The following is a 12,221-nucleotide window of genomic DNA, read 5'->3' as shown; positions in this document are numbered from 1 at the left end:
GTGGGAAGGAACATTCTCTTACTGCAGGCGTGGCGGCTCACGTGGGAGCGTGTTCCGTGCCAGGCACATGGCGAGCAGTGGCAGGGCCCTGCCTGGGACGTGGTGCTGACAAGACTGAGGGCTGAGGGTAGCGTTGCCTCATAAAGAACGTTCCTGCTGCCCTCCTGGGTACGCTACGCATGGGAGACAGAGCTAGGCTTCTGCTCGCTCAGCAGAGAGGACAGCAGCTCTAGGCTCTTCACCAGCCCCCTAAATTTGGGATATGGGAGCAGAGGGTTTCCATGAAGATCTTTGCCCTGAGACCCTTGTGCCGCCCTTGAGTTGAGTAGTTAAAACCTGGCCCGTGTGGAACGTCTACACAGTTTGCTCACTTGGCCCTGAAGCCACGGTCGTGGTGGGGACACCGCACTGATATTTGTCCTTGCTCTCTGGTCGAACAGATGCAGGAGCTGGAGCAGAGGCTGCTGGAGGCAGAGCAGAGGGCAGAGAACGCCGAGACCCAGGTAACGGGCGGGGGACGGGCGAGACTGTGCCGCAGAAACGGCTGTTGGCCTTCCTTGATCCTTCCCAGGGGCACACACACACATACTCGTCACCCTCACCAGCTCCTCACGGGGACAAGGAAAACCAGCAGTCACATGTCTGTTCTTCTAAACAGATAATTCAGGTGCCTGGAGCGCTCTTTGGGCACGGAGTCTTTGGGTAAGGGTTAGCGCGAGAGCAGGTGGCTGGGTTTGTCCACATAGGCCAAGTTATGCTAAGGTAACGGGTCTCAGCAGTTTATCCTATCCAGTTCTCTGTCCATCCAGAGTTAGCTGGGGATTCTGCTTCCCACAGGGACTTGGGGATCGAGGCTGACGGAGCTCTCCATCTTCCGCCTGGACCCTCTGGAACAGGCGGCCTCCTTGGTTGCCGTGGCAGGGAGAGAGCTCTTAAATGCCTCAGTCCAGACATGATGAGTCACTCCATTCGGACCCATGGGCTGGAGGGAATTCCATGGCCATCTAGCCACGGGAGGGCTGGGGCAGGGTGAGAAGCACAGGGACTTTCAGTGAGCAACAGCCGTCTCGGCCATGGTGAGCTCGAAGCAGTTTGTCCTGCCCAGCTTGTCCCTGTTGAGGCCCCCAGAGTGACATGGCCAAGTACCCAGCGGTTTCTTCCTCATGTCCTTAGTTTGCCCACGTGAGGCTTACTAAATGGTCCCAGAGTTAACTGGTCCCCCTGTTGTCATGAGGGCTCTGCCTGGGGAGGGTCCCGGGGCAGGTTAGTGGCCATTTCACACACACGTGCTAACCCTGCATGACGATGGTACTTTGAAGGTGGGTGTAATGGAGGAGAAGGTGAAACTGTCCAATCTGAAGAACGTGGACACAGCAGGCAGCCTGCACCGGAAGTACCAGGACCTGCTGAAAGCCATGCGGGGTAAAGATGAGCTCATCAGCCAGCTGGAGGCACAGCTGGAGAAGCAGGTAAGGGCCGACGCCCCACTCAGCACCATTGCCCCCTGCAACGGAACAGGTTTCCTCTGCTGGTGGGGGCCTCTCCCTCATGTGACTGTTCTTTCATGTGGACATTGAACTGTTAGAAGGCAGGCAGGGGACATAATGGGGAGAGGACCATGGAGGCCGACTGATCTGGGTTTGACACCTCCCACCCCACCCCCACCCTACCCACGAGCACCTGCTGCTCTCTGGCTGTGGGCAGGTAAGTCACGGATTCCCATTTACACAGCTGTAAACTAGGGGTCATCATACACCCCGGGGCTGTCCAGAGAGTAAACTCAGGTAATCTGTGTGTAGTATCAGACATGAGGTTGGGTTTGGTAAGGAGAGCCTGTCCTTCTCCACCCTGGCCTTGAGCCCTCTAGAGCGGCACAGAGCTGGACCGTGAGCCTTGGTCAGCTGGTTGGCTAGAGTTTCTCGATGAACCTGAGTAGGCATACTCGTGTGCCCAGATGTAGGTGCCCAGGAGAGGCCATGCCTAGCATTCCAGCTTCGTTAGCCCCTTTGCTCCGGAAAGGTTTTCTGAAACATCACTCTGCCAGTTCCCTATGCCCAGCCTCCTCCCCTTTACAATTCCCTTAACTTCTCCCACTGCTGTCCCTTCCCTCTGCCCTCAGCCTCACCTTCCCACTTGGCACCAGAACACCATCATTTCCCATAAACCACGTCAGTGTGGCCAGATGACTGTTAATTTTCCGTGTGAATTCTCCATGAGGTGCCAGCTGGTCCTGGGAGTATCTCCCCACCATCATGGGCAAACTTTTAATCATTCATCACCAGTCACTGAACGTGTCCATGGTGCGATGGGCCTTTGTATACTCAGGGGCACCCAGCGTGTGTTCCTGAGAAGTCGTGGGGAAATACGACGTCAACCCGTGAAATCTCTAATCAGTTATTCATTGACTTTGGAGGTACCTCATTTTCGAGTGCTTCATAGAAGTGGCCACATCTGGGGATTCGTGGGTAAAATGATTCCCGCTGAAGCCTGGATCAAAAAAAAAATTGTTTTCCAATAATAAAAGGTCAGAATAGAAAGAATGCTGTTCTACAAGTCAGTAGACCTAGCCTTAGTCCCAGCTGTGTTCCCTACGCTGATGGAGGCAAGCCACGTCACCCTCTGGGCCTCCGTTATACAGAGGGTATCAGACGAGGGCAGGTGTTGGCAGACCTGTTCTGTAAAGGGCCAGGGAGTACATACCTTGGGCTTTGCAGGCTATGTGGCCTCTGTTGAAACTCTTTAGTTCTCCCATTGTACCAGGAGGGTAGCCCTAGACAATACTTAAGTAACAGGCATGCCTGTGGCTCTGTTGCTGTACAACTTTATTTATAAAAACAGGTGGGGCAGGGGGAGAGGAACCAGGTGGAAGGCTGGATGGTGGCCAGTTTGCAGAGCCCTTCAGCTGGTTAACCATAAGGTCCTTCCAGTATTCCCTGTGAACATTTCTTGTGTATCAAAGGACAGCATTCCATTTACGTTTTGTTTATTTAGCCAAGCCTGGATTTGTGGACTCCTAGGTTATGTCCAGTTGTGAGTTTTTTTGCTTGATCAAATAATACTGCAGCTAACGATTCCTAAGCCATGGGTTTGTCGGGTCAGCAGTCTATACATTTAAAACATTGACAGGTATTATCAAATTGCTGCCCAAGAAGGCTTTGCCAATTTCTAGAACAGGGGTTGTTTTCCAACAGCCCTGGCAATTTGGGATAACATCAAACTTCTAAATTGTGTTAGTCCGATAGAGGAAACAATGTCTGATTTTTTTTTAATTTTTTTTTTTTAAAGATTTTTATTTATTTATTTATTTATTTATTTGACAGAGAGAGATCACAAGTAGGCAGAGAGGCAGGCAGAGAGAGAGAGGAGGAAGCAGGCTCCCTGCTGAGCAGAGAGCCTGATGCGGGGCTTGATCCCAGGACCCTGGGATCATGACCTGAGCCGAAGGCAGAGGCTTAACCCACTGAGCCACCCAGGCGCCCCAACAATGTCTGATTTTTTTGTGCATTTTTAAAATCACAGTTAGCTTGAACCGCTTCTCATGGGTTTCTCTTCCCCTTTATTTCTTTCTCTCTCTTTTTTTTTTTTTTTTGAAAAGATTTTATTTATTTATTTGACAGAGATCACAAGCAGGCAGAGAGAGAGGAAGGGAAGCAGGCTCCCTGCTGAGCAGAGAGCCCGATGCGGGGCTCGATCCCAGGACCCTGAGATCATGACCTGAGCCGAAGGCAGAGGCTTTAACCCACTGAGCCACCCAGGCGCCCCTTTCCCTTTATTTCTCTGTTGACTTCTTGTTCCTATTCTTTTCACATGTATTTATTGGTTTGTTCATTTCAAATTCGCCCTCTCTGTGTAAGCCATCTGTGTTGTGAATCATCCCCCAGTTGGTCTTTGGTTTTAAGGGACCTTTTGTTTGTCATGTAGTAATTTATGGTGACGGTATAGATTTGATTGTCTTTTTCTTCATGGCTTCCGGGTATGGATCACGCTGAGGAAGACTTTTCCCACTTTGAGAATATTTTTAAATTCATAAGTGAATTTCTTTTTTTCCACTGCCCCTCCCCCCGCCACCTGCTTGATATTCCTTCTCAGGGTTTCCTGCCTCCAGTCATTCACTCCACTGGTGACCGCTCTGATGCGGAGTCCCTCCCTTTCTTGCAGAAGCAGATGAGAGCTGAAGAAGCAAAAGTTGTCCAGGAAAAAGCTGCGAAGATCAAAGAATGGGTGACTCTGAAGTTAGGAGAGGTGAGTGGAAAACTCATCTCAGGAAGCTTGGAGTGGACATGCGGAGGGATCGGGGGTCCCCTCCGTGCCCCAGCATTTTTCTGCCTCCTGTCTGCGGGGCCTTGACTGACCTTCCTTGTATTAACTATCTGTCCTTCACTCGGCTTAAACACTGAGGCTTGCTTCACTTTTCCTTTCCTCCTGTCGCCGTTGGGTTTTCCCAGAGCTCCTGATCAACTTTGTTTGCCCCACAGAGGACACACACCCTGCACCTACCCTCGCCACTGCACCTCTGTCCTCTCCGTTCTTCTCAACTGGCCTCCATGCTGTTGGCCAAATACACGTGTCATTGCCCGTTTTCCCCCATTTTCCCCATTTTCAGTGTACAATTCCGTGGCATTAAGTACATTCACACTGTCATGCAGCTGTCGCCACCATCTGTTTCCAAAACTTTCATCGCCCCAGACAGCAGCTCTGTGCCCAGGAGTCACTAAGTCCCCGATTTCTCATCCCCTGACAGCCCCGTCCTGTCTCCACCTCTAGTTTGAGGCTCACTGCCACTCACTTAGGGAAGCCTGGGGCTAGAAGCTACTGTGCTCCCAGGAAAAAACAACAACAACAAAAAAAAACCAAAAAGCAACCTCTTTCCAAACCAGAGGGCAAGGAGTTGAAGTTTGGGAAAGGACAAACATCAGCTTCTCTTCCTCTGTCCCCACAAAGTGGTCATGCCTGCCGCGGGTGTTGGCGGTTTGGCCTCCCCATCTCCTGTCGCCCGCCAGACTATGAGCTCCTGGGTGCAGAGCTGATGCCTGGTTTGCCTCCATATTTGCTGAAAGGTGCTCAAAAAACTGGGTTGGGTTTCAGTCGGGAGACAATGCAGCAACTGTGCACAAGGGTCTTGTAGACAGTGTGTTGAGTAAAGGAAGCCCGACCCAGAAGTATATATTGTATAAGCCCACTTATACCAAAAGGGGCACAACTGAGCCAATGTGTGCAGGGGTGCAGGCCTGGATGATAAAGCCCGGAAAGCAAGGTAGTGAGTCTGGTACACTTAGTGGTTGCCTTCCAGGGGAGGGAGAAGCATGTGACTGGGAAGGGGCGAGTCTGGGGTTGTAGACCGTGCTGGCCAATTCCTCTTTCTTGACCTGGGCGGTGGTCACGTGAGTGTTCACGTCAGAGTCATTTGCAAAGCTCTTCCTTGATGTGGTCTGCGGATTTCTGGGCGCGTATTCCACTTCACAATTCTTTTTTTTTTTTTTTTTTGAGAAATGGTATTTTAGAACAGAAGGTTCAGGGGCTGCCAAATGGAATTCTATCCCAACCGAAACTGGTTAGCACAAAGGAAAGGGGATAGGTCAGGGCTCCCTGGGAGGGTCAGCCCTGGATTGCTGGGGCACCATGTGTTCTTTTTCAAAGATTTGATCTTTGAAAAGGATTTTAATCTTATTTTGAGTTATATGCCTGAACCTGTCAGCTAAGTCTTCTTAAATCTTTATTTTTCTTTTTGCCCAGCTTGAGATGGAGAATCAGCACCTGAAGAGCAGTAATCAGCACCTGGCAGAGCAGGTGGGAGCCCTCCAGGATGCTCTAGAAGGTACTCGGGACAGGCTGTGTTGTGTGTGTGTGTGTGTGTGTGTGTGTGTGTGTGTGTGTCCCCACCGAATGGAGGGAGCTCTCACTATGCCTGTTTTTCCCCCAACCACAGCTCTTCAGATGGCACCTTCGGGGAAGCTGCTGGTGGCCCCCCAGGAAACCCCAGAGCAGGATTCTGACGCTTCGAGGCCAGGGGTGCAGCCGATAGGGCAGGACAGTGGTCCCCAGGCCAAGGATGCCCTGAAGGCAGCTCTGCCTGCACCTTCCCCAGGTGCTCTGCCTAGAAGGGACTCTGGTCCTAAAGCAGGGATTTCCCTGGAGGATTCTAGTTCCATCGTGGTCCATCCTGGGGAAATAGCCGAGGCCAAAACCCTTCCACCTCATCTGGGAAGAGAGGGCTCTCCCCGCCGGCTCTGCATGAAGCCTCGCACCCACAGACATGGTTCGGCCTCCTGGGGGGAGGGCCTGGTCACTGCTCAGGGAGGCACGCTCCCTGGGACAAAGAACTCTGCCAGGGAAGGAAGCCCGGGCTGCAGCCTGACGCTACCAAAGGCGCGGGTCCCCAGCACCCCCCGGGACAGCATCCAGCTGGCCAAGCGGCACCACAGCCAGCCCCAGGTGGGCCCCGGGTGTTTCAACCATGTGGTGAGCATCGAGATTGGGACCCTCTCAGCCCTCCACCCCTCCAGGCTTCCTGAGGCGGAGGCCCGAGCTGAGCTCCGGGAGGAACCGGAGAATATGGAGATGGGGGAGCCACCCCCAGGAGGGAAGAAGGAGGAAAGAGAGAGCCCACAGGCCCCTGGAGCTGAGCTGGAGGAAGTGGATTTGGGCAACACACCCCCCACGCCCCCCCTGCACCGGTTTCCATCCTGGGTAAGAGGCGGTTTGTTTGCGGGGCAGGGGGCAGAGTGTGAGAGGAGGCGACCAGCCTCGTGGCGACCAGCAGGGGCAGAGCCCGGACTTGCAGTGGTTGCACGCCGGCCGCTGCCCTTTCATGAGCACGTGCCCCCACCCAGCTTGGCGCACGTGTTCTCATCGAATCTCCCAGACTCTGCCGTGGTGCAGCGCACCGGTGAGGAACCCAGGTCCCGAATCAAACCACTAGGGTTGAACCGCTGACCCTGTGACCCCGAGATGTTACTAACCCTGCGAGCTTCAGTTCCCTATCTGTGACATGGGGATAACAGTACTTTATCGGGTTGCTGTGGAGACGACCATGCGTGCGCAGGCTGGGGGCACCCGCAGTCGTGGTTCCCAGAAAGTGCGGGCTCTTGTTATCTGGGAGCCTTCGCTTCCTTCCTGTAATATCGGATGGAGGACGTGATGGCCGGTGGCATTGCCTCAGAGTCAGTGATACGGGGTTGGGGACACCGAGGAAGCAAGACTAGCCATGCCTCAAATCTCCACAGAGCCGGGTGATGGCTACACGATCATTCTTTATTCTCTTCATTCCGCTTTTGTGTCTGTCTGGCATTTTCCGTGATGAACAGTTGAAATAAAAATGAGGGGTGGGTAGACATGGATAAGGCTGCCGAGGTCAGTGTGGAGGGTGAGACGAGATTTGGGGTGTGGAGCGTGTAGCTCAGGGCCCGGCACGCGTGCAGGACCCCGTGTGTGTGCGGGCCGTGAGGTGCTGTCCCGTTACCCCACAGACTTGCTCCCTTGCCCGTGGTCATGGAGCCCCTAGTGAGGAGCCGGGCTTTAAAGGTGGGCCCCACTGCCTCCAGACCCGGCTCTAACCTTCTGGCTGCACTGCCTCTTGGGGGACATCCAAGAGCAGATGTTCTTTCTTCCTTGTGCTCAGACCCCCTGAAGCTGCTGTGGTGGGAGATGTCTGAGTGTCTGGCTTCTGGCAGCATAAGGAGTGGGGATCCTGGGGACCCCACTTCAGGGCGACACTGCCTTTCATTTTCACTGCTGCCCAGAAGACCTGTCTTTCCAGCAGCATCTTGCAGGTGCTGGCCATAAGGGGGCCCGATGGCCAGAGACACGGCCATGCCTGGGAGCGGGGTCAGGGCGGGGGGCTAGCAGGTCTCCCTGGCCAGTCTTTAGGCCTTAGGCTGCTGCCCTGTCCCTGAAGCTCTGGGGTCGCAGGAGCCACATGAGGCACAGCCTTCCAGAGAGGCAGGGATGGAGAGGACGCTGGAAAGGAGGGACGGGCCAGGCCAGGCCAGACCACCGTCAGAGCCGTCCCTCTCCTCTTTCATTGTTGTCTTGTAACTTAAAACAATCTAGAATCCTAAAGCAGAGGTGAGCGGTGAGGAAGCTTTCCCGCAAGGGATGTGACAAGAGGCCTCAGCAGGTGGTACCAGAGAGAAGCGCTGCTCACTTCTGCCATTGGGCCAGAACGGAGCCGTCCATCCACCGTGATGGCTCTGAGGGGTTCTTGTGTTCTGCTGAGTGCGACGGAGGGGCGCGGGAGAGAGACCCAGGGGAAAGGGAGTGAATAAATAGAGAAGATGCTTCTGATGACACTCTCCACGGGGGGACATCAGCTGAGCCGCGGGGGTGCAGGTGTGAAGGGGTGTTGGGTTTTTCCACAGGCCCTCCCTGCTCTCAGCCGGGCTGCGGGACCCCACAGCCGGCCATGCCAGCTAAGGACTTGTCTCCTGTTCACAGTCCTCGTTGCAGTTGGCCCCCCAAAAAACCCCAGTGGGTGCCCACCCTCTCTTCCCTGGTGGGACCCGCTGTGCATGGACTGTCTGAAGGGGAATCAAGACTGGGAATGGAGAGGAGGGAGGCAGATGCACTGATCTGCTGATACAGAGCCTCCAGAGCCCTTTTTTGGTTGATGAAATCATCCTCATGAATTGGGCCGTGGATGATTCTTGTGAAACACTCCCACGTCTGTTTTACCTACATCCCTTGGGCTTCACTTGCATGTCCTCTGGGGGGTTAGAGGCCTGTCCCTGGTTGAATTCCATGATCAGCACTAGCAGGAATAATCCCCTCCTGGGACCCCCTTCCCCACTGCCCTTCGATCTCTTACCTCCTACCATTTGCTCAGCTCAGAGTGGGTCCCACCCAGCCCTCCCTCCCCTAAGTACCCAGAGCTGCTACTCCCCCTGGGGGACACCCCAGGAACACTCCGCAGCCCTTCTAGCCCCAGCCCCTGGCCCTGCTGCCTCCCCGAGCCGGCCAGGCCTACTTTTCCTAGTCCTTCCGACTCTCCTGTCCCCTGAGGAGGTCTTTGTTTCCCTTTACCTTGAGTGAAGAAAGAGATGGGAAAAGCAGAGGCAGGGTCTCTGGGTTGTTTGATCAAAACCATTAGAAAAGCTCCCTAGGGGGCGCTTGTCCACACGTCTTCTACAGCAGGGTTCAGGGTCCTGGGTGAGCTTAGGTGGCTTTGCAGGTGGGGCCTAACCATGCACATCATGTTGTTACTGTAGGAAAAAACCGTGTCCCAGTTTCCAAACACAGGCTTACCAAAGGGTCCCTTGCCGTGGGGCTCCCTTTTTTTCATTATCAACACTCCAGCTTCAGGGGGTGAGAGCCTGAGACCCCGGGGCCTCTAAAATGGGTACGATTCAGAGAAACAGGTCAGTGACCTCCTCCTCTTGAACTTCCTGTGCCAAGGGAAGGGTGGAGGCAAGAGAAGGAATGAATATCTGTTGGATGTCGATTATATTCCCCGTGTCAGATGTTCACTGACAGTTAAGTGTTAGCCCCACTTTAGGGCGGAGGAGAAGGAGGCTCAGGTGTAACCTGCCTAGGATTACCCCACCAGTAATTGGCCCAGGCCAGATTCAGACCTGCGTCCCCAGACCATCCTTTTCCCTCCACACTCAGGAGGGCCTGGGCTGGTCTCCGTGCTGGGCCCTGACCCTCTGGGCCCTTCCATTCCAGGAGAGCCGGATCTACGCGGTGGCCATGGCTGGCATGCGGCTCTCGGATGCATCTCCCAGAATGAATGCTACCTGCTGCGGTGAGTCCCAAGTGCACCGCACGTGCTGGACAGGGTGGGCATGCAGGGGGGAGACTCTCAGCAACACCCAGGGCCGGGGTCGCCCAGCACCGCATCCCCTCCCCCAGCAGGTGAGGTTCAGTGAAATCACAGACTACCTCTGAGGCAAAAGGAAGCTGTACAGGTTTAGCTCTGGGCTTGCGGGGTGGGCGTGGCCTTGAACAGGACTGTAGCCAATTACAGAGCTGGAAGGGACCGTAGAGGCGGGGTCCTCCAGCTCATCCTCCTACCTGCCCGGGCTTCCCTTCTGTAGTGAGTGGCCGGTACTGGGGGTGGGAGAGCTCCCTAGTGCCTTGATTTAGATGAACCTCCTGAAGGAACCGCCTCCCTACCCTCTGGCTCCTGAGTCAGCCGGCCAGCTACTGAATTCCCCCTCGACGTGAGCTCCATGGTCTCACAGTTGGTAATGCACCTTCGCAAGACTAGGACTGAAGGAGTCCTGGCCCCATCCTAAGGATAGCCAGCCCACCTGTTTCCTGGGGTGCTCTTTCAGGGAACCTGCGTGGATCTGCCCAGGTCTCTGCTGTGGCACCTGAGTTAATCTCCTCCCTCTTCCCCCACCCCCTCCAGCTTCAAGCCCTCCTGCCCTTGCGTTCCCTGGGCCTTTCTCTGGCCTTGTCTACAAGAATGTCACCGTGCCTGTCTACACTGCCCTGAAGGGGGTAAGAAGCTGCTGTCCGAGGTGGGGGTGTTCCCTCCAGGAGGTCCCTTGTCCACGTAGTGGCTCCAGTGGGGGTCAGGCTTCTGCACACACAGGACTCTGGGCAAGGAGCTCAGCTACCATGTAATGTCATTTTATTTTTAGTATTTATTAGGCTTTTATTATAAAAAGTCTAAATTTGAATTTTCAAATTGAAAATGTTGAATCCATACGATCATGGGCAAAGTGAAAAGTTAAATGCTAGACCTACCCCTGCTTCACGTGTCCTCCCCATCTTTTCCCATGTCTGTCCCAGAAGGACTCTGACTCTGTCCAGAATGCTTCATACATGTTCAAACATATTCCCACGTACACTCTCATAATATCTCTGCGTATTTTTCTTTGAATGTAGTTGGCACACAATATTATGTTAGTTTCGTATCTGTATTTTTTAGATATAACTGCAACATAATGTTTTCACACATATTTTTGTTTCCTTTTGTTATTGGTTTTTGAGGTCAAAACAGTTAACTTTGTAAAAAGTTTTTTAGAATAATCGAAAAGCCAAAAGTTCCATTTTCTTTCACATTGCTTTTCCCTCATTTCTAACCCCGGGGGCAACTGTCATTCACGGTTTGTGTTTATTCTATGAGGCTCTCTGTTGCATTTACCAGTGCACTGACAGATACTGTCTCTGTCCCTCTCTCTCTTACACACGCGCGCACACACACACACACACACACATCCATGCGCGTGCACATGGCGGGTATCATATCATACTTGCCCTTCTGCCCCTTGCTTGTTACACGACCATGAGTCAGATCTCGCGGGTGCACCTCCTTGCACAGCTCCGCTTCCTCTTTCAGGGCCCCTCGGTGTGGATGCCCCATGACTACCTTAACCTGCCCTCCACTGATGGACAGTTTCGGTCATATCTCCGCTTTTCTCTGCAGTCAGTGTAGTGATGAACGTCATTGTGCAGACACATCTCTGTGCACTTAAGTATTAGGCTTATGTATTTCCAGAGGACAGAGTTCCGGAGGGGAAATTTATGGGCTAATGATAGGTATATTTTAAATTGTGGCAGATAGCACCAAATTACCTTTTCAAAGCCTTTATCATGCTACAGAGTATCTTTTCCCCATACTTTCAACAACGTGGAGCTAGTCGGTGGCTTCTTGTTTCCTTATCCGCACACACGTTTAAAGCTCCTTTCACGTGCCTGGCCCATGTGGCATTCTGGCCTCCTAGTGGCAGGAGGAAGGGTTACAGCTGCTGGTGCTCAACCTAGATGAGGCAGGTCCCTTGGGGACCACGGAGGATGACCATGTGTGGGAGCAGGAGGCCTAAGGAGAAGCGTGGAGGTGAGGACGTGAGAGTAAGGTAGAGATGGGACAGTTGTCTGTCGAGTGCCCCAGCCAGTTGAGGGCACCCATGTGCCCCAGACAGGCCGTGCTGGCCACACCCTGGGTGCTGGGGCTAGGGGTACCAGCGCTGACATCTTGCAAGGTGAGCTGCAGCAGGGGAGGGCACCTGTCTTGTAGAGAGCCACGCAGATCAGCACCGTGCCTTTTGTGGACGAATCCTCGGGGTCCGATGATGACTGCTGCTCTCAGGCCAGTTTCCGAACTTCGGTCCCCTGCTCTGAGTCCAGGAAGACCAGTGGACTGGGCAGCCCCCGGGCCATCAAGAGAGGTACAGAGGAGGGAGCAGGAGGGTGTGGGCAGCAGGCGGCCCCTCACCTCCTTCCGTGGGCGGGCTCGTCCGGGGCCCGCTGCTCGATCCCCGCCTGTGAGCCTCTGC

General features: G+C 54.0%; 1 protein-coding gene across 3 annotated transcripts in view; it reads left to right on the top strand.

Annotated features, from left to right (window-relative positions):
- PLEKHH1 (pleckstrin homology, MyTH4 and FERM domain containing H1) overlaps nt 1-12,221 on the top strand; it is a 48,443-nt gene that overhangs the window by 19,789 nt on the left and 16,433 nt on the right. For all 3 annotated transcript variants that reach the window (XM_082734042.1, XM_082734041.1, XM_082734043.1), the window contains exons 3-10: nt 441-503; nt 1,320-1,469; nt 4,159-4,242; nt 5,734-5,815; nt 5,927-6,687; nt 9,661-9,739; nt 10,349-10,440; nt 11,963-12,113. In XM_082734042.1, coding sequence (XP_082590168.1) covers nt 441-503; nt 1,320-1,469; nt 4,159-4,242; nt 5,734-5,815; nt 5,927-6,687; nt 9,661-9,739; nt 10,349-10,440; nt 11,963-12,113 — 1,462 coding nt within the window. The remainder of the gene's footprint in view (nt 1-440; nt 504-1,319; nt 1,470-4,158; nt 4,243-5,733; nt 5,816-5,926; nt 6,688-9,660; nt 9,740-10,348; nt 10,441-11,962; nt 12,114-12,221) is intronic.

The sequence above is a fragment of the Mustela nivalis genome (genome assembly GCF_964662115.1).
Source record: "Mustela nivalis genome assembly, chromosome: 6".
NCBI classification, from domain to species: domain Eukaryota; kingdom Metazoa; phylum Chordata; class Mammalia; order Carnivora; family Mustelidae; genus Mustela; species Mustela nivalis.
The sequence above is the reverse complement of the archived record's forward strand: the minus strand, read 5'-3'. Positions and strand labels throughout refer to the sequence as shown.